The 21,592-nt window shown below is 52.5% G+C and overlaps 1 protein-coding gene and 1 long non-coding RNA gene across 2 annotated transcripts in view; both read right to left on the reverse strand.

Annotated features, from left to right (window-relative positions):
* Positions 1–2,440: 2,440 nt before the first annotated feature.
* On the reverse strand, positions 2,441–7,320 carry LOC103891270 (uncharacterized). The gene is made up of 3 exons (XR_655518.3): positions 6,527–7,320; positions 5,153–5,424; positions 2,441–3,323 (listed from the first exon to the last, which is right to left on the reverse strand). It is a non-coding gene; the product is annotated as an uncharacterized LOC103891270 (long non-coding RNA).
* Positions 7,321–19,490: 12,170 nt separating this feature from the next.
* The window catches only part of BLK (BLK proto-oncogene, Src family tyrosine kinase), a 72,494-nt gene continuing 70,392 nt past the window's right edge, over positions 19,491–21,592 (reverse strand). Inside the window, exons 12-13 of the mRNA XM_002818802.4 lie at positions 20,989–21,120; positions 19,491–20,196 (exon numbers count right to left, since the gene is read on the reverse strand). Coding sequence (XP_002818848.2) covers positions 19,991–20,196; positions 20,989–21,120 — 338 coding nt within the window. The 3' untranslated portion in view covers positions 19,491–19,990. The remainder of the gene's footprint in view (positions 20,197–20,988; positions 21,121–21,592) is intronic.

Raw genomic sequence — 21,592 nt, forward strand, 5'->3', positions numbered from 1 at the left:
GCAGTGTTTTAAAAATCTTTTACTATGCTAACATGTATTAATGTCTAAGGGGCAGATATAAATTTAAGCATTTCCCAAACTCATTTGATCACTGCCATCTTTTCTTTTTTGTAAAGAAGTCCATCTTCACATAGGGTTCGAGGGTGCACGCTTTTGGGAAATTTCTTTATCAGTTCTCCTATGAAGCACGCTTGCTGGAAGACAGCAGCGGGATGGCACTTGGAAGAATGTCATCATCGCCACGGTGATGTGTGTTCTGCTTGCATATTTAATTAACCATGCATCTGCTGCACTTACATTGCCTTCTTACACTAATCATACTAGTTATTCATAATCTCTAAGATGTGTAGGAAACTCACTGAACCTCAAGCGAGGCCTTCTCTTAGGTGGGGATTCTCTTCTTTCTGGTTAGCAGATTGGATTCATTTTCCTAATTTGTGAGTTTTGCATTATTTGTTAATATTTTCCCTCTGTGCCCTTTTGCTGTACAATTATTTCTCTGGGTTTTCCATGAGTGACTCGGCAGTCACTAACTGGCCTCCTTTCCTTTTTAGGAACACACTCACCAGGGAAAGCTCCCGAGTGGCCGCTCACGCAGCCTGGCCCTGGAGCATCTCCAGGTAGCCTCACAGACTCCAGGAATCCCTGCAACTTGGGAAGGGCACCTCCCAAGGTCACATAACCCATCTCCTGCCTCCAGGAGTGGCCCCTTACTACCGTTAACATAGTGCCTGGGCTGACAGTCTTTGAGAGGTAGCTGAGTCCCACTCTCATCACTTCCCTCACCCTAGCCCTGGTGGCAGTCCCCGTCTGCTCTCAGAGCTCCCTCTCCCATTTCTCATGGGGAAAGAATTGGACAGTGGATGTGGGAGGTTTCAATCACAGTGAAAGAAACCGGGATTACTCACGGAGCAATGTCCCATCAATCACAGAGCATTAAAAACACGACCCAGAGGGATTTAAGAGCGCAGACACTGATTGTCTGCCACATTTATTCCTGGGGGAGGAGGATGAACAACATGAGTCCTGAAGGTCTTTGCCACTTGGGGCATCAGAGCTGAGTCTGCTCTGTGATGGCGATGGGGAAGGGAAGACAGTGGGTGGAGTGGGAGGTAGAAATAAGGTCAAGCAGGGGTTTTCCACTTGACCTTCTCAATTCATTCCCTCCTCAAACATCTGCTGAGCACCTACCATGTGCCAGGCACCGCCTCGGACACAGGGGACTCAGCTGCAAGTGACATGCCAGCTCTCTCCAGGCATCCACATGGCTGTCCCAGAGTCCAAAACAAAAATAACTTGTTCAGTGAACACTTTTGAGGGCTACTAATTTGCCAAGTTAGGCACCAACTTTCATTTTTTTAAAGTTTTGTTTTATTGTGATAAAATACACCTAAAATTTACCACCTTAACCATTTTTATGTGTACACTTCTGTGGCATTAAGAACATTCACATTGTTGTATCATCACCGCCATCCATCTCCAGAACTTTTCCATCTTTCCACACTGAAGCTCTGCACCCGTTAAACACTAACTTCCCATTCCCCTTCCCCCAGACCCTGGCAACCTCGACTTTGTCTTTGGATTTGACTCCTCTAGGGACCTCCTATAAGTGGAATCATGCAGTATTTGTCCTTTTGTGGCTGGCTTATTGTACTTAGCATGATGTCCTCAAGGTTTATCCATGTTATAGCATGGGTCAGAATTTCCTTCCTTCTTTTGTTTTTGTTTGTTTGTTTGTTTTTTGAGACAGTGTTTCACTCTTTTTGCCCAGACTGGAGTGCAATGGCATGATCTCGGCTCACTGCAACCTCCGCCTCCAGTGTTCAAGTGTTCTCCTGCCTCAGCCCCCTGAGTAGCTGGGATTACATGTGCCTGCCACCATGCCTGGCTGATTTTGTATTTTTAGTAGATACAGGGTTTCACCACATTGGCCAAGCTAGTCTCAAACTCCTGACCTCAAGTGATCTGCCCACCTCAGCCTCCCAAACTGCTGGGATTACAGGCATGAGCCACTGCACCCAGCCCCAATTTCCTTCCTTTTTAAGGTTAAATAATATTCCACTGACGGATAGACCATGTTTTGCTTATTCATTCATCTGCCAATGCACACTTGGGTTGTGATATGGTTTGGCTGTGTCCCCACCCAAATCTCATCTTGAATTGTAGCTCCCATAATCCCCACATGTCATGGGAGACCCAGTGGGAGGTAATTGAATCGTGGGGGGGCAGGTTTTTCCCATACTTTTCTCATGATAGTGAATAAGTCTCTCAAGATCTGATCGTTTTATAAAGGGGGGTTCCCCTGCACACTCTCTTGCCTGCTGCCATGTAAGATGTGCCTTGGCTACACCTTCACCTTCTGCCGTGATTATGAGGACTCCCCAGCCACGTGGAACTGTGAGTCCATTAAACCTATTTTTTTTTTTAATAAATGACCTAGTCTCAGGTATGTCTTTATTAGCAGCTTGAGAACGGACTAATACAGATTGCTTCTACATTTGGCTATTGTGAGTCATGCTGCTATGAACATGGGTGTACAACCAACATTAATTTTACTTTAACATTTACAACAGCTGCAGGCATTCGTCACTTCTAGGGGGAGGGGGGACATCCCTGAATTGCATGTCACATGTCAGCAAAAGGGACCGACTATATACGTGCTTTGTGGCTATAGCCTTGTTCTAGTAGATCTGAGAGACAGGGAATGGAAAGTGAGAGACCCAGGTGAGCCTTGCAAGTTCACGGAGTAGAGAGGTGACATGTGAAGGACATGTGAAGGACATGTGAAGCACAGAGTGAACCAACCTCGGGCTCTCCGCCCACCTCACTTGGTGAGGCCGGGTGAGCATGTTTTAAAAAGTGAGCTGATGGGGCAGGTAGGAGCCTCTCCTGTTTCCTTCCTTCCTGCAGAGACTGCCCCATAAATGGACAGCCAGGCTAATGAAAGGCAAACCTCAGGGTCTCATCCCATTTCAGAATTCTGCAAACTCGCTAGACTAGCCATGGTGAGCATGTGAAACCCAGCTTCTGATTGCTCAGTCAGGGACTTTCCAGATCCCTCATGTTCCCATCCTAGCATCTCTGGTCACCTCTGTTTGCTGCTTACTCTAGAATGTGTGTGCAGAGGAAAAGAAATGGCAGCAAATATCGATCCTGCAATGGAGATTCTTATGAGCAGTTCTGACCAAGGAGAGGAGATCCAAACCTCCTCCAGACATCCAGATGGGTTGCCTTCTCCTTCTATGGACCTGGAGGCAGGAGCATGGGCATTAGTCCAGGATGAGTCTAATCCCAGATTAAGTAGGGGAAACACCTACCTACGCCTTAAAAACAATGCAAATAACTAGTGAGAACTTTTTAAATTCATGAAGCATTTTCTTGTATTTCATCTCATTTGTGTGAGGTTGGTGGAGCAGGTGTTATTTTTCCAATGCCCACATGAAGACCAGGACACAGGCTCAGGGCGGTTGAGTGCCTGCTCCACAGCCACACGGCTGGTGAAATCCAACCTGGGCTCTTTAACTGAGGCCTGTTTCATTGAAATTGAATGTCTGTGTCCCCCTATAATTTACACATTGAATTCTGAATTCATATGGGGCCTTTGGGAGGTGATGAGGATATGAGGGTGGAGCCCTCACAAATGGGATTAGTGCCCTTATAAAAGGGACCCCAATGTGCTCTCTTGCCCTCTTTCTGCCAGTTGAGGGCACAGCCAGAAGTCAGCAGTGTGCAGCCACCCAAACACGCCAGCAGCTGACCTCAGACTTCTAGCTTCAGAGCTGCAAGAAGTAAATTTCCATGGCTCATAAGCTGCCCAGCCTCTGGCACTTCATTATAGCAGCCCATACTGATTGACCCACCCGGAGTCCTTTATAAAGTAGAGGACTGGACTGAGGACTGGACCAGCTCAGTTCTACAGCAGTCTTTCAGCTTCAAAGTTCTGGGACACCATTGTGACACTCTCCTCACTGGCAGATGCCACAGGCTGGACTGCCCCTGTGGCTCATCCTAGGGACCTTAGCATCTTGGAAAAAGACTATCAGAGAGGGCAAAACTTCTGGGTGCTCACTGGTATTGAGTGCTTCTCTGTGCCTGGGCACTGCGTTGTGCACTGTGCAACTAACCGAATGCTCATGACCGTTCCAGGCCATGGTAGGGAGGTAGGAGGTATTATTCTCTGTTTGTAGAAGAGAAGACTAAGGTTCGTAGAGGTTCCATGAAATTCAAAGGATAATATGGGAGCATGCCAGGAGTAAGTAGAAAGCCAGATGGGTAGCGTTCAGAGAACATCCCTGAACATGCCACATGCACAAGGTGTGTTAACACACCTGTGAGGCCCTGGGTCCTTGGATCAGGCCCTCCTAGGCTGGGATGTTGCCATTCTCAGCCAGGCCTGAGGCTCCCAGCCCAGGGAGACATGCCCAGCTCATCCAGATAGGCTGCGGATGCCTGGTGTTTACACCATCTTCACTGAGGTGACAGCCCCGAGGTTCCAACACAGCCCCTCCCAGCTGCAGGGAGAGTGGACATACCGGACCAGCTGCTGGCCCCGGGCTGACCCCCCTGACCCCAAAGCTGTCCCAGGGAGACAGTTATGCGGTGGGCCCAGACCACCAACGATGCAGCCAGACAAGGCGGAGTTGAAGCAAAGGGGGAGCCAGAGGGAAGGACCCCTCAGGCTTGATCCATTCTTGGCTCCACACGGGTGTGTATGAATGCCCACTGCTTGAGTGGACAGCAACCAAAACGCTGGCCAACCTCGACTGAACACTTCACAAACACCATCTCGAGTGTCCTCACCACAGCCCAGCAGGGTGGGCCTGTTACTATCCAGATTGTGCAGCTGTGGAAACTGAGGCACAGCAGAGCGGGTCAGCCACATGCCTGAGGTTACTACGCCCTGGGGAGGGGCAGAGCCAGGACCTGCATCCAGGCGTGGCTGCATCCAGGGACCCCTGGAGCCCTGCCTCACTCCACTGCCCGGGACGGGAGCCCACTGAAATTCCCTCTGGCGCCTTTCCAGCTGCCTCTGCGGTGGGAATGCCGGTGTGACACAGGCACTTGGAACACCAAGGGGGAAGATTGTGGAGTGTTTCATGGTCAGTGGGTAGAGGGCCCACCACCCATCCCACCCCAGCCCCGCCCCCCTCACGTGGCTTCCTCGACAGAACGCAGCTGTCGCCTGAGGGCTCATCCAGCCACGTGGGAGGGAACTTGTCCAAGACCACAAGTGGCCTTCCCAGGGTAGGGCGGCAGTGGTTGTAGTAACTCCTGAGTTCCCACCCTTGTCCCAGGAAGGCTGGGCACAATTGCAATTCAGCTCAAGAAACAAAGCATAGCATCCTTAGCTGCACAGAGGTCATTTCCATCAGCTCCCTGCCTCCATCCACAGGCCTGGCCTTTCTGATGAAGCCCTGTCTCATACTGCAAGAAAAGGGCAAGTCATGCATTTCGTGGGCTTCCCCCCAAGCACTATTAGGCTGAACTGTATGAAATTGCTAATATTCAATGATTTTTGATCTACAAAATTGCAGTTTTATATGGTCCAACTTCATTCTTGAGAGGTCCACAGTGGCCCAGCAGAATTTGCTGGGAAGTCCCGATTAGAACCCTTAAATCCTAAAGTATGCCAACTCCTTTCTCACATGGCTGACTCTGTCCCTGCAAAGTGCTCTCCAGGGCCAGCTGTGCTGGGAGCAGCTGGGCCCACCCTGTCGGCAAACCTTGCCAATGGGGGAACGCAGGAAGGACGCTGGACTGGAGGTCAAAAGCCTTGTGACCTGGGGCAATTCACGCAACTTCCCTGAGCCTTGGTTTCCTCATCCGTACTTTCCCACAGTGTTATCATACCATCCAGTGACCTGAGGCTTGGTTTCCTCATCCGTACCTTCCCACAGCATTATCATGCCATCCAGTGAAAGGATCTAAGTGAAGTGTCTCCCTCCAGGCCTGCACTCAGTGCCGTATAAGTCTGTGGGGAGTGAGTTGGAATCACCGAGAACCAAGTTCAGCTCAGAAAGTCTCCATGAAGATGCACGGCCAGAACAGAACGCTTCGGAATCAGCCACCCCTACCCCAGCTCCACTGCTGGGCCCTAGAGATGCCTAGGCCACCGCCAGCCACTGCAGTGGCCATGTTCACCTCTCTCCAACCAGCGCTCGGCCTGCTCCAACTCTTCTGCCCGTCTGCCTGGCTGTTATTTTGCCAGAGGCCCCACACACTTGTTCAGGCTTGCTGGGTTGAGGGTGCTCTGGACTTGGAAGATTGCTGCCCTCAACTCTAGTCCTATTCCTCTTGGACAGACCCCCACAGCCCACCCAGCCCTCTGAAACCCCACTTCTTATAACACACCTGCACTTTCACAGCACTTCCCATAACTCCCACCCTCATGGTACCATAGCCACCCGCCTTCATGACACCCCACTCCCCATGACCCACCCACCCCAGGACACACTCACTCCTGGGGAACACACGCATCCATCTTTGCGTCTTTCCTGGCCTCCCGGGGAGGGGTCCCACCACTTACCTGCCCTGGGAAATGATCCAGGCAGAATGGAGCAGCGTCTCCACCGGCCTCCGAGAGAACCAAGAAAGTGGTGAAGTTCCCCCAAATCATTTCCTCTAAGTCTTGGTCATTGTCTCCAAGAGTTAGAGGACATTTGATGAGAGCTTTCTAAGTGCCAGGTCTTGCCCTAGGTATTCACCATAACCCTAGGAGATAAAAACTATTATAATTTTCATAAAAGAAACCTGAGGCACAGAGAATTTCAGTAACTTGCCAGAAATCACAGAGGTTGAGCCCAGGCAGAGACCACTCTGCACACCTCCAGCTCTGAAGGTCTAAGGGTTCTTTCTGTGTTGAGGCCTGGAACAGCTTCCGGCACTCACCAATGGCATCAGAGCCCGGAGGGAGCTAGGAACAGATGCTCAGTCTCTGAAAACCGAGGAGACTTCTCCAAAGATCAGAGATTCCTGCTATCTAAGTTCAGTAAGGGATTTTATCCAGGATTCTCCAAAGCTCCCAAAATCTCAGACTTCAGGTGAGCCTGGACTCACAGACTAGGCTCTTGCAAAGGTGAAGGTTTGGAAAGTAAGGCTGTCCTGCTACTTTCAGGGGTATGAAGGAGCTCAAGAGAGATTAATAGAGTATTGTCAGGGAATTTCTTTGAAAGAGATTAGTGGTAAGTACATCCAGTAGGTTTCTGGAGGTTCTTGGAAGCCTTTACAAGGTTTTTCTTCCCCACTCAGGTGAAATATATTTCTCCATTTGCATTGGTTTGGCAAATCCTATTTCCTCAAAGAGTGTGCCAAAGAAACTCCACCTTGCTTTTTCAGAGTTACAAAGTTGGAAGAGACCTAACAGGGCTTCTAACCTTTCCTGTTAATGATGAGGAAGCCAGGGTCCAGAGGTTGACCCTGGTGCTGATGACGACAGTACCCGGTTCCTAACACTGGGGCCGGCTGGGTTCGAGGTGCCTGGTTTCCATGACGACAGTGCCCGGTTCCTGGCACTGGGGCCAACTGGGTTCGAGGTGCTTTGGTTTCCATGACGACAGTGCCTGGTTGCTGACACTGGGGCTGGTTGGGTTCTAGGTGCTTGGTTTCCATGACAACAGTGTCCAGTTCCTGGCACTTGGGCCAGCTGGGTTCGAGGTGCTTGGTTTACGTGACGACAGTGCCTGGTTCCTGACACTGGGGCCAACTGGGTTCAAGGTGCTTGGTTTCCATGACGACAGTGCCTGGTTGCTGGCACTGGGGCCGGTTGGGTTCTAGGTGCTTGGTTTCCATGACAACAGTGTCCAGTTCCTGGCACTTGGGCCAGCTGGGTTCAAGGTGCTTGGTTTATGTGACGACAGTGCCCGGTTCCTGACACTTGGACCAGCTGGGTTCGAGGTGCTTGGTTTACGTGACAACAGGGCCCGGTTCCTGACACTGGGGCCAACTGGGTTCGAGGTGCTTGGTTTCCATGATGACAGTGCCCAGTTCCTGGCACTCGGGCCAGCTGGGTTCGAGGTGCTTGGTGTTCATGTACTTGGCATCTCAGGGCTTGGCATACATCTGACATCTCCTTTACTCCCATTGGGACTTCTGCTGTACCTGCTTTACAGATGAAAAAAGTGAGGCTGGGAAACCGGACAGCTGAGCTCCAGAGGCCGTGGGCCCTCCCAGGGCTCTGACTCCATAAAGGGCTCTTTCCACCTGCCCCATTGCCGGGAAAGCCGGGAAGACTCCCATTCTCTGTTACTGGGCTCAAGTTAGTGATGCCTTTGCAAGCACCACTTCTCACCACCCGCAATGGAGAGGGTCCCTCGCTCACTGCCAAGGATAAGGGGGCAGAGTGTGTCACCACTTATCAGGAGGGATACTGTGGGAGAGCCAGGGTGGCACTAACTAGGTTCACCAGGACCCCTGCTTTCCGGGCAGAAGACTCTGCAGTGACCTGTCCCTGTGTTTGCAGTCACAGCACAAACCTGAGTTCTGGTGACCTGGTCCCGGTTCTGCTGTGTATCGTCTGGTGACCTGGGTTACTTACTATCTCTGAGTGTTTCCCCATCTCTGGAGCTAGTTAGGATTGTGTAAAGATGAAAAGGAGCTGGGCACGGTGGCTCACGCCTGTAATCCTAGCACTTTGGGAGGCCGAGGTCGGCGGATCACCTGAGGTCACGAGTTCGAGACCATCCTGGCCAACATGGTGAAACCCCGTCTCTACTAAGAATACAAAAATTAGCCGGGCGTGGTGGTGAGCGCCTGTAATCCCAGCTACTCAGGAGGCTGAGGCAGGAGAATCACTTGAACCCAGGAGGTGGAGGTTACAGTGAGCTGAGATTGCACCACTGCACTCCAGCTTGGGCAACAAGACCGAAACCCTGTCTCAAAAAAAAAAAAAGATGAAAAGGAACAAAAAGCACATCCCTTGACAGGCACAGTGGTTGGCCCTAGTAGGCAGCCATCAATGCCAGGCACCATGACTGTAATTGTAGGAAGTGGGGGTTCTGAAGAATGCTCTCCTTGGGATGTCATAGCCATGGAGTTGTCCCTAGTGGCCAGAAGTCTCCTCCCCCAAATTAGGATGCTGGCCTGGGTGGAGGGGAGGGACCAGTCCTCTCGGCTGGTGAGTGCACAGCCTGGGCCCCCCAGCAGCCTCTCTGGCGCAGGGACAGGGACGATAAGCAGTGATGGACTGTTCTGAGGGCTCTGCGGCAGGTACAGGGAAGGCAGTGTGGTGTGGGGTGGCCTCCCCACTGATAACCTGGGGGAGGGTGCTATCGGGAGAGGAAATGGGCAGGGACGGGCCAGAGGGGGCCACTAGAGCCCCGGGGCGGGACCCAACCCCAGGGGTCGCGTCATCCATTCTCTGCCACCAGGCACAATTGCACCGGACCATCCATCACTGCCTGCTGGCCTGGCTTTTTTCTTCTCTGAATGCATTAATGCACTCTCACTACAGAAGACTCCAGCAATGCGGGTAAAATGCCAGCGCCCTTCCTTATCCCTCTGCGCTGACAGCCCCAGCCGCTCCCTCCTCGGAGGTCACGGGGCTCTCTTTGGTTGGTATCTCTGGGATCCCTTTGCTGCACATTTACACAAATACGCATGTGTGCGATGAACATAAAATTGTGTGTGTCTGTGTACATCATGCTGTATGTGTTTTCTGCACCCTTTCCCCTCACTTGATAGTCTTGGCTATTTGTCAAAATCAGAACCTATGGACGTGCCCATTCATTTTTTTAAGTTCTTTTTTTTTTTTTAAATATTTTCTGTAGAGATAGGGTCTTGCTATGTTTTCCAGGGGCTGGCCTCAAACTCCTGGCTTCAAGAGACCCTCCTGCCTTGGCCTCTCAAAGTGCTGGGATTATAGGCATGAGCCACCATCCCTGGGCTGCCCATTCATTTTAATGGCAGAATAGTAGTTTATAAAATAATTATGCCCTTCTAGCTGGCCCTTCGGACAATTAAAAAAGGAAAAAAAAACTGTCCCCCATTTCTTTCAGCTACCCTCTTGTTGTACCATTAAGTTGTTCCATTGTAATTACAAACAAGTTGCAGTAAACAATATCGTATGTTTATCTTTGGGAATAAGGGCATATCTTACCGTAGGATAGTTTTCTAGAAATGTGGTAGCTTCATCAGTGTGTGTATGCATCAACATTTTGGAAGCCAAAAATGTCCCCCAAAAGGCTTTATCGGATTACACTGCCATTAATCTTTATGACAGCAAGAGTTTTCCATATCTTTACCAATATTATTGGATATTAGCAGTATTGCCATTTTGCCACCTGATGGTAAAAGTATCCGGCACTACTATTTCAATTGCATTTTTCCATGGACTGGTGTGGCTGGGCACTGTTTGCTTTATTTATTAGCTGTACTAGTTCTCTTTCTGTGCAATGCCCATTCTTATCGTTGGTTCATTTGTCTTTGGGTTGTTTAAGAACAGGAAGAACTTCTTCAGTTTTCTTTGCAGTAATCCTTTGTTATACAAGCACTGCAAATATTATCTTCCTGCCTGACACTTGCTTTAACTTTGTTCACAACGTCCTTCATCAGGTTTCCCTCTGCAGGATTAGCAACAATGCTATCCTCTGTTTCTAAGGGTTTAATCCACATTTTTTTTTTTCGCTGACATCCAGTAAAAATACTAACAACTTCCTTCTGTTGTATACCTAACTGTGCCAGGCATTCTGCTGAGCACCAGAGAGGTACTGTCTCGTCCACTCTGGGCAAGGCTGCTGCTTAGCAAATGTGCTTGACAAGTGAGGAAACAGGCTTAGGGAGGTGACTGCTTGCAGAAGGCCATGTGGCTGGGCAGGACTTGAGCCCACATCCATCTGGCCCCAGAGCCTTGACCACTGTGCTTCTCTTCCTTTCAACCTCAGCTGGCTTTTCTTCCAGCTCAAATCATCCTTGCCTGAGCCCTGACTGAGTGTGTAGTTTTGGATTAAGATGTTACCAGGTATGGGATATGGACAAAGAATAAGATAGTGACTTGTCCCTATTCCTTTGTGTATTTGACAAATATCCTTTGAGAGCACTTTCTTAATCTCAAGGGTGATGTGTGGGTGGAGTTGGGCCAAGTGTTCAATGCTTGGGGCTAGAAATGAGTAAGCTGAGGCCATCAGCCATTACATGGGAGCCTTGGAGATAAGCAAGAAACAACACAACCTAGGAATGATGCTGATGATGAAATGCTTGCACAATTCCACAACTGTTTCCTTCCTAGACACCCTGGTTTGGTTAGTTACACTTGTAGGCATACCCACCACAGGCACAGGTACACATGTGCATGCACACACCCCTCCCTGCTCCAGCCTCCAAGGCGCCGGGCATGTACTGTATCTGCTCTTTGGAGAGCCGAGGGCATGTAGCCCAGCCCTGCCTGTGCAAGACCAGGTCCTATTGGTCATGGGGAAAGGCCACTCGGTCCAGAGCAGTGAGCATGAGGCTAATTTTAACCAAGAGCAGTGGAGTGACCTTGGCACAGAAAAGAAGGCACCAACAGAGATGCCCCTAGATGGACCCCTGGCCCTTCCAGAGATGTCAGGCTGAGACTGGAGTGTTCTCCTTGCCCTCCTGCCTGTCCTTCCTCCCAGGCAAGGCTGTCAGCTCTGGGCAGCAGTCCCTCTTCACCTCATCAGTCCTCGGTAATCAGCCTTCAAACCCCCTGGGGCTGGCTCCCATCAGCCCCTGTCAGCCTCTGCAGCCCACAGGGGCCTGGTGGCCCAGGGGCCAAGCTGCTGATTGGAAATGGAGGAGGATGGGACCAGACTGGGAAGGGAGACCAGGAGACTGGCAGGCCGGGCTCCTGGGTGCCCCCAGGGAAGGTGCTGTCTGGCCTGGGCCTCTGTTGTCAAGGGTGTATGGGGAAAGGGAGTGTGCATATATTGACATCCTGCTGTGTGCACCCCATTGTGGCCAAAGCTTTATGACAGGACCTGCAACTGGCAAGGGGGCCAGGCCAGAGGGGAGTGGGCGGGACACAAGCCTGGCAGTGCCTGGGGCCAGCTCCAGCTCTGGCTCTTGCTCGCTGTGTGACCTGCAGCCTCAGAGCCTTGTTCCCCACCCCTCCCAAGAAGCTCTGGCTGGAGGCGGCTCTGCTGAGGCCCAGAAGGAGGCCAGGCTGACCTGGGCTTGTGTCCCAGCTGTGTGGGCTTGGCAGATGGCCTCAATTTTTGGATCCTCCATTTTTTCATCTACAAAATGGGATCAGTAACGATCTACTCCTAAGGGCGGTCGTGCTGGCTCAATGGGATCATGCACCTGCTGTGTGAGCATAGTCCCCAGCACATCACACAGCTCGGTGGCATGAACGGCAGGGGAAGTGACATCAGCATCTGTGTCTGTGAGCATGGGGAGGCCTTTGCTTCCGTCAACCAGGGTGCATGGTAGAGCTCCCTGGGAGTGGGGGTCTGCTATCTCCGCAGGGTCAAGTGAAAGCCTCAGAGGACACGAAGTCCCCAGGGTGCCAGTTGGAAATTTTCTGTGTGCACCCACAAATTTTAACATCTCCCCATGATCTCCTGAATACTCGCCCAGGGCTATTTTTTGGTCTCCGACTGATGTCAGGTGGAGCTGCCTCTCTCTGAATCATCAGTAGAGCGCCTGGCCTCCTGCATGGGGACTGGTCAATTCACCCCACCAGGGGCTGCCATACTGAGATGAGAATGCAGATCCATTAAGCCTGGTGGCCCCATCCGCACCAGATGTTTCTCTTCCTGGAACCTTTTCCACCAGGCTTTCACGAACCTTCCTGTCATCCTCTCAGCAGTTTGCTTAACCTTATTAAAAGGATTGCCCCCTGAGGGCCACTGGACAGGCCCTGTGGGTTATGTCTGCCCTGTTCCTCAAGTGCTCAAGAGCACGTTTAATCTCACTGCCCTTTGGGTCCCCTCAAGTGCTGGCCATGGAGCTGAGCTCAGGATGCAAGGACTGCCCCCCAACATTTCTAGGGATGTGATGTGGGAAACAGGCTCAGCATCTCTGCCTTTCTTCTGTCCAGACTGAACAGAATGAAGATGCCACACCTTCAAGAGGCTGCTGTGAGGAGCCCCTGAGGCAAGGCACGGGAAACCCCTTTGTAAAATGTGGAGGGCGGTGGCTATGCCATTCTGGAAGAATGGCTGGGAGCAGTGGGTCCCTGCTCTGCTATTTATCAGCTGTGTGGCCTTGGGCCAGTTACTTACCCTCTCTGGGCCCTAGCTTCCTCGTCTGTAAAATGAGGATCAGAAGGCTACCTCTTGGGATTGCTCAGGTCATCAGCACTTTACACTCAATACACGGTGACTGAGTATGAAGGTCTCTTTAGCTGTCTAAAGATTCTAAGCATGGTATGAAGTTTCAACCTTTGAGTCGGGTGACTGTGCAACCCCAGCGATGCTGTGGGGAGTGCCCACAGCCCAGGTCGGGGGCCCGGTGCTTCTGCTTTCCCTGATCTGCTCGTGGATCGTGGTGGCGCTGCCTTCTGCTCTCTGTCCTTGCCACCTGAGACTGAGTGCCCGGAGCTACGCATGGTTCTTGCCTGCTTTGCCTGAGATGCTGTGTGTCCAGCCAGTCTTTGTGAACATTTTGGGGTGGGGGTCTGAGCACGTGCCCACCAGGATGCGGACCTGTCTGGAGATGTCTGGATTTTGGGGTGGGGGTTCTGAGCATGTGCCCACTGGGATGCAGACCCGCCTGGAGATGTCTGGTGAGGATATCGACCAAGTTCCCCTTGACCCTGAAGCAGCACAGGGCAGACCTGCCCAGGGGGAGAAAGAAAAAGGTTCTTTCCCAAGAACAGAGCCAGGGGCTCTTCTAGAGGGAAGGACCCTGCCCCCAGTGTGAGCGGGCTCCTCCCAGCCAGGCCCTGAAGCGAACATCCCTGAACCCCCAAAACACGTGAGGGCATTTCAAAGAGGGCTGAGGTCCCGTGGGGACCAAAGTTAAAAACATGCGGTTATTGCTCTTAAAACAACACCACACGCCTCACACCCACTAGGATGGCAACTATTTCAAGCAACAGAGAATAACAGAGGAGCCAGAGAAACTGGAAGCTGTAAACAGCTGATGGGAATGCGGAATGGTGCAGCTGATGGGAAAAGCAGTGTGCGGCTCCTCAAAACATTCAACCTAAAGTTGCCATCTGGTCCAGCAGGTTCACGGAGACATTAGTACACCAGGCTCACAGCAGCATTATTCCCAACAGCCAAAGGGGGAAAACGACCCAAGTGTCCATCGACTGATGAATGGATACGCAAAACATGATGTATCCATAAAGGGGAGTCTTATTCAGCCTTAAAAAGGCAGGAAACTCTGACATGTTACAACATAGATGAACCTTGAAGACGCTATGCTAAGAGCAATGACCCAGTCACAAAAGGACAAATACTGCACGATTCTTGAGGTCCCTAGAGAATCAAATTCTTACAGACAGAAAGTAGAGTGGGGGTTGCCAGGCTGGGGGTGGGAAGGAGTGGGGAGTTAGCATTTAATGGAGACAGAGTTTCAGTTTGGGAAGATGAGAAAGTCCTGGAGATAATGGTGTGGCAGCTACACAGCAGTGTGAATGTACCACTGCATGGAACACTCAGCAAATGCCTATGCTGGCAAATTTTATGTTATGTGTATATATTTTACTACCTTAAAAAAAAAAACAAACAGAAATGACATCATGAGTCCTTGGGAAACTCGAGTCCTGGTCTTTTAGTATCTAATGGAATACGTGGTGGAAACTTTTATATAATATTTCATTAAAGGCAATTTTATCTTTGGAGGAAATCCAGATTTTCATATGTGAATTTGCTTAAGGCTGCTCTGCTGGTGTTCCAGCTTAGCTTTGGGCCTTTCTTATTTGTAGATGGGACATTTATTCACACCAAATATTCTTGATTTTGAAACTAATCAATGAGTCACAAGAATACATGGATACCTACCACAGGGCAGGTAGAGTGAAAGATACAAAAGCAGAAATAACACATATGCTTATGTGTTATGGTTCAAAGGCTGAACTGTATCTCCTCTTCTCCACGTTCCTATGTTGAAGCCCTAACCCGACTGCCTCAGAATGTGATGGTATTTCAAGATAGGCTTTTTAAAAATCGATGAGTAAAGTGAGGTCGTATGGGTGGGCCCTAGTCCAATATAACTGGTGTTCTTGAAGAGGCAACGAGGACATAGACACACACAGAGGGACAACCACATGAGGACACAGGGAGAAGGTGGCCATCTATGAGCCCAGGAGAGAGACCTCAGGAGGAACCGACCCTGCCTGCACCTTGATCTTAGACTTCCAGCCTCCAGAACTGTGAGGCAATCAACTTTTAAGTTTTCAGCCACTCGCCTGTGGTATTTGTTCCAGTAGCCCTAGCAAACGAATACACTATTCCATTTCCAAAATACTCCTTAAATCCTTAAAGCAACCCTGCAAGGAAGGCCTCACTGCCCTCTGTTTATAGACAAGGAAATCAGGGTTCAGAAGAATGGAGTCACTCACTCAAAGTCACACAGCTGGAGAGTGCCAGGCTGCCTAGGTCCTTGGCTTCTGACCCTATGTGCTCTTTTGGAAGTTCTGCCCCGAGGGTGGGAAGAGCATGAAAGTACAGGAGTCCCCCTTATCCACAGGGAATACATTCCAAGACCCCCAAACTATCTAGATGCTCCGAACTACAGATAGTACCGAACCTTGTATACACTGTTTTTCCTATACACACATCTCTATGATGCGGTTTATGAATTAGGCACAGTAAGAGACTAACAACAATAACTAATAATAAAATAGAAAATTACAACAATATACTAGAATAAAAGTTCTGTGAATCTGGCCTCCTTCTCTCTCTCTTTCTCAAAATATCTTATTGCATGTAATATTTTGGGACTGCAGTTGACCGCTGGTAACTGAAACCTTAGATAAGGGGCCACTGCTGTAGACAAAACAGATCACAGCAGCAAGGAGAGAACAAAGCTCTGAACAGCACAGCTAGAAGCCCAAGGCAGGGGAGGTATGGCAGAGGCCAGGCAAGCCTGGCTAAGGGGGCTTAGCTGGGATCGGGGTCTCTGGAAGCCCTTCCTCGGGGGTTATTATAGCCCTAATAAGAGCTAACATTTCTGAGCATTTAGCATAAGACAGGCACTCTGGTAAATGCCTCCTGTGTGCTGCTTTGTGTAAACCTCACAGCAAGCCTACAATGCAGGTGTCAGCATTGTGCCCATTGCACGGATGAGGAAACCAAGGCTCAGAGAAATGAAACAAAGTCTCCGAGGTCAAACATCCCAGGAGAGGAAGTGCCTGATTTTGAAAGGTCTGTCTGACTCAGAGACCCTGCTGTTGCTCACTTCACAGCAACGCTGAGGGTGTGTCCTGGCTCTGGAATGGGGGAATGGAGGCAAAGGGAAAGGCACCAGCTCCTTTACAGGCAAGGAGAGTTCTGGGGTTCCCAGACCTGGGCTGCCCCCCGCCCCCCACCAGAGCTCTGGGTGTCGGGACAGCAATCATATGCCCCGGATGGCTCAGGCATGGGCCCCCCGGCAGTGTCCTCATGTGTGCAGATTTATGGTTGGGAGAAGGCCGACTGCACGCCATGAAATACCCTCCCTCCCACGAGGAAGGCAAAGCCCCAGAGCAGGAAATGATGCTTTCGTCCATTCATGCGCTCTCTGCCTCCTGTCTCCATCTCTCTTCCGCCTTACACTCTCACATTTCACTTTCTGGCTGGAAATTGACTGGGCTTCTCATCCTTAACAGACATATTTATGTCCCGAACAAGAACACATTACGACAGGGGTTCAGCTCCGGGCACCAGTCGGGCAAGTGCGACCCCTAGTGGAGAAACTCTCCGTCGTCCTTCAAGAGCTTCTCCAGCCTCACCTTTCCCAGGAAAACCAAGCCGGAGGAGAGGTGGGTGTCCGCCTTGCCTGAGAAGGTGCCTCTGAGAATGTGCTGGTCTTCTGGGTTTCTTTTCTAATTTCCGCAGGTTGTCACTTCCATGCCAGAGCTGGAAAAAGCCACAGGCATCTGCTGGTCCTGGAGTTTCAGGACCTGAACAGCAGCCTGGCCCCCAGGTACTTGGAGCCAGCCCTGCTGGGATGGAGCACTTCCAACCTCACACAGCCCTGTCCAGGGCTTCCCAATCCGGGATAGACATTAGCACCAGCTGGGGATGTTTAAAGTATGCTGAGGCCCTGGATAAAATATGCTCACCTGGAACCCTGGCACTGGCACTTTTTAAGGTGCCTCCCCCCACTTCCAACCCCATTCTATCCAAGGTGACCCTAGTGAGTAGCCAGGGCTGAGAACTGCTGCTCCAAGCCAGAAATGCTTGCACAGGAATCACTCAGGGTGCGTATAAAAGAGGACGTTTCCAGATCCACACTTCAACCCACTGAATCAGAAGCTCCGTGGGAGAGGAAGAGGCTGTCGGCCTGCATTTTATTTTATTATTTATTATTACTTTCGTTTTTTGAGACTGAGTTTCATGCTTGTCACCCAGGCTGGAGTGCAATGGCACAATCTTAGCTCACTGCAACCTCTGCCTCCCAGGTTTAAGCGATTCTCCTGCCTCAGCCTCCTGAGTAGCTGGGATTACAGGCACCTGCCACCACGCCCAGCTAATTTTTGTATTTTTAGTAGACACAGGTTTCACCATGTTGGCCAGGATGGTCTCAAACTCCTGACCTCAGGTGATCCACCTGCCTTGGCCTCCCAAAGTGCTGGGATTACAGGCGTGAGCCACCGTGCCCAGCCTGCATTTTAAAACAAAAACCTGAGGTGACGTTGGCAAAGCACTGGGTGACTCTTTCATCTTTAGGGGATGACAGTGGGGTCCAGGGAGGTGAGGAAACAGACTCAAGCCTTGCAGCTTGAGGACAGCTCCCGAGTCATGGCAGCCACTTCAGAGGGGCTGTAGGGGCCGGGGAGGTGGTGCCCTGGCCTATGGTCCCTGCTCATGAGGTGAAGGAAGGGCTCATTCCTCATCCCGTGATCTTAGCTCCCTCCTCAGCCCCACCCCACAGGAGCCCCAGCAGGTCAGCTTGGCCCTCCCATTTATGAGTCCCGGTGGCCCCCACTGGCAGGAGCCCCCACTGACCCTGTTGTCCCACGCTCCTGTTTACCCCCCACCAGCCACGTCCCCTGGCACCAGGTTCTTGGCCAGGCAGTTTCCTCCTTCCAGCACCCTGGTGTGACCAGGTCCTGGGGGAGGTCAGAGGCCCCAAAATTTCTGGAGCCCCCACTGTCTGGGACTGACTTCCACCTCTAGGTTCCTCCACTTCCAGCATCCTGGAGCAGCTGGGGGACACCTGTCCCTCTAGGCTCCTCAGCGAGGCCCCAGGCCTGCCCCCACCTGCCCTTGCAGACCTCTTCCTTAAAGTGCTGTGCTCCCATCCAGTGCTTGCCCACGGCCAGTGGCGGCTGTGAGGGCCAAGAACTGGCTGAGAGGAGCCTGGTGGCATGGAGTCTGTCCGTTTCACCATCTGCAGAAACAGCTTCGTGGTAGTAATGGTGACGCACCCACCCCAGGCTGCTGGAGAATCCACACACTGTAGGTGATCACGCTATGTGAACTGCGTCCTTCCTGGCTGGTGGCTGTCACCCAGCACCCCTGCAGCGACTGCCCCCTTTCCGGGGGTTCTCCCACCAAGTCCCCACTCTCATCCTCTGCTGCCCAGACCTGCAGTTTCCCCCACCTACACCCCCGTCCTGCCGCTTAAGAGGTGTGTGTGAGCACTTTGTGCCTCAGTTTCCACCTCTGTACTCCGGGTGGCTATAGTCCCACCTCGGGGTGTTCTCACAGTCAGAGGAGTCAACGCTGACAAGCTGGATGGCAAGGGTTCAAGGGGAAGGAAGGGGGTGCACAGTGGAGCCAGGGGGCTTTCAAGTGGGGGACCCAAAACGGTAGGTACAAGTCTCTGCACTTTCCTCTACACCCACGGCATGTACAACAGGCAGCGAGAACCTGGATGCACAAGGTGGGCTTCGGTTAATGATATTTTATCAGTATTGGCTCATCAATGATAACAAATGCACCACCATTGTATGATGTTAGCAATAGGGGAAATGGACGAGATATGGAGACTGTCTACTTAATTCCCACTTTTTTTTTTCTGTAAACCTAACTGCTAAAAAAAAAAAAATCGGTCTATTAAAAAGAAAACAAAAACATGCCAAGTGAAGAGCCTCCATGCAGTGGGAGCCGCCGACGTTCCTCGCTTTTACGCCCCATCGTCACCCGATCCTTGTTTATGCACCTGGCCTGGGAATTCGGAGCCTGTGGAGCTGGGCTCTCGTCCCAGCCGTCCCCAAAGCGCCGGCTCCCAGCGTCAGCCCCTGGCTTTTCCCGGCCCAGAGCTCCCGGCGCGGGCCCGAGCCACGGATTTATGAGGCCACAGCGCCCCCTGCTGGCCCCGCTCAACCGCCGGGAGCCCAGACCACGCGGGACTCCGTGGCTGCCCCACGCCTGCGCCCCGTGCTCGTCCTGCACGCGATGTCCAGTTTGTCACAGGTAACGACACGGAAAAGCTCGAACACTCGTGACTTTATTGCGGAAAAGCCCCGCAGTGCTGGAGCGCAGCCTAGGCTGGGGCTGCCCCTGCTGGCGTCCGGGAGACCCAGTCTGGTTTCTGCAGCGGGGCAGGGCGGGGTCCACGCAGGGCGCAGCGGCGGGGACGCGGCCAGCACCGGGGGCGCCCAGCACGGGGGCCTTACTTGATGACAGTCGCTTACCAGTCCTGAACACCTTACTGGGGCTAACTGAAAACTCCGGGTGACCGTGCGAGGTCACTGTTACAGCCCTCTTTACAAATGAGGCGGCACAGAGAGGCCGCGTAACTCGCCCGAGGGTTCACAGTCGGTGAAGGAGTCCGTCCGGGGACCCCCTGCGAAGCTGCCTCTGCCCACTGGTTTCCGGGTCTGAGAAAAGGGCACAGCCGACACCCCGCCTTCGCGGCCCTTCTGGGCTGGCACGGAAGCCGGGGATCGTCCGCGCAGAGGTGGGTACGGGGCGCAGGCGGGCGCGGCCGGCTAGGGCTGCAGCTCGTACTGCCGCTCGGTGGCCGTGTAGAAGTCCTCCAGCACCGACTGCAGGAACTCGAAGGTGGGCCGCTCCTCGGGCCGGCTGCGCCAGCACTCGGCGATGACGCCGCGGTACAGCTCCGGCGGGCATGTGTCGGGGCGCGGCATGCGGTAGCCGCGCTCCAGGTTGCGGATGACCTCGGGGTTGCTCATCCCTGCGGCAGAGGGGACCGTAAGCGGGGGTGAGGGGCTGGGGGTCCTCGGTGGGTGGGGGGCCCTGAGCGTCCCGCGGGGCACAGTGGGCCCAGGCAGGGGACAGTAGTGCCCACAGTCCGAGACCACTTCTCCAGCCTTGTGCGTTGCCTGGCCTCCCAGTCTCTAAACAGCCCTTTATTTACTTTTTATTGCCTGGGGAACGACTAGAAATGAGGCTGTAGATTTTCTCCTGAGTGCGGGGCAGGTCTTCTGAGGATGGGACCCTCCCTCTCTTGATTACCTGTGACCACCAGGGGCACAGCCAAGCCCATCACTCATGGGCAGCTGCCAGGTGCACACAGCAGCAGGTGACCCGGAGCCTGCCCACCTGCGGGGGCCAAGCGGCCGGAGCCCTTCGATTGGGGCTGGGGGCTGTCGTCCACGATTCTGGCCACACAGGAAGGGGCTTTGGGGAATCCACTATGGTGCAATGCCAGGGTAGGCACAACCTGTCCTCAAGTGAGAACAAGCCATTGGGAGTAAACTTGAGTTCGGATTTGCCCTTTGTCTTGATTCCAGTTTGTGGGACTCATTTGACCTCTGCTGGAGGAAGGGGACACAGCCCTGTGTCCCAGAGCAATAGTGATGCAGGGGGCAGAGCTCCACCCCAGATGCCATGCCTGGGTCTCCGTCTTGGCTCTGGGACTCACTCTGAAAAGAACAGGGCAGCCGCAGGCACCAAGGAAAGGCGACCTGCTGTCAGGGCCGGCCGGGAAAGCAGGGAGTCACGAGCTGCGGGGTGAGCCACCTACCTGGGTATGGCACCCGCCCATAAGTGACAACTTCCATCAGGAGGACGCCAAATGACCACACGTCTGCTTTGATGGTGAAGACCCCGAAGTGGATGGCTTCCGGGGCTGTCCACTTGATGGGGAACTTGGCCCCTGCGGGAAAAGCCATGTAAGCTTTGGGAGGCCACGGCCGGTGGCCCCTACCCTCCATCCTCATCCCTACCCCTGCTCCTGCTGTCCTTCCGTCAAGCCCCCACTACGGGTCCTCGCAGGGCGGGGTGGCCAGGCATGGCAGGGGAGCCACTACCACACACCAGGACACATGACCAGGTGAGTGCAGACACGGCATCTGCAGTACAGAAAGACGACATGGACACCAACACCACGCAGTCACCCACTTTGGTTCTTTAAAAAGAGAGCGATGGCCTCAATGGGCAGCCACCACGTTTCCGTGTAGGATGGAAGGGGCCCGTTTCACCTTACAGGGGCCTTGTTTAATTAAAAAACCATGGCCTGGGTAAGCCATTTAAACCTGCCCGCCTCCGTTAGTCCCTTCCTGCAAAATGGAAATGGTGACACTTGTACCTCCGAGGGCCGCTATGAGGAAGAACTCACATCCGGCTGC

Source organism: Pongo abelii, chromosome 7, assembly GCF_028885655.2.
Source record: "Pongo abelii isolate AG06213 chromosome 7, NHGRI_mPonAbe1-v2.0_pri, whole genome shotgun sequence".
Classification (NCBI taxonomy): domain Eukaryota; kingdom Metazoa; phylum Chordata; class Mammalia; order Primates; family Hominidae; genus Pongo; species Pongo abelii.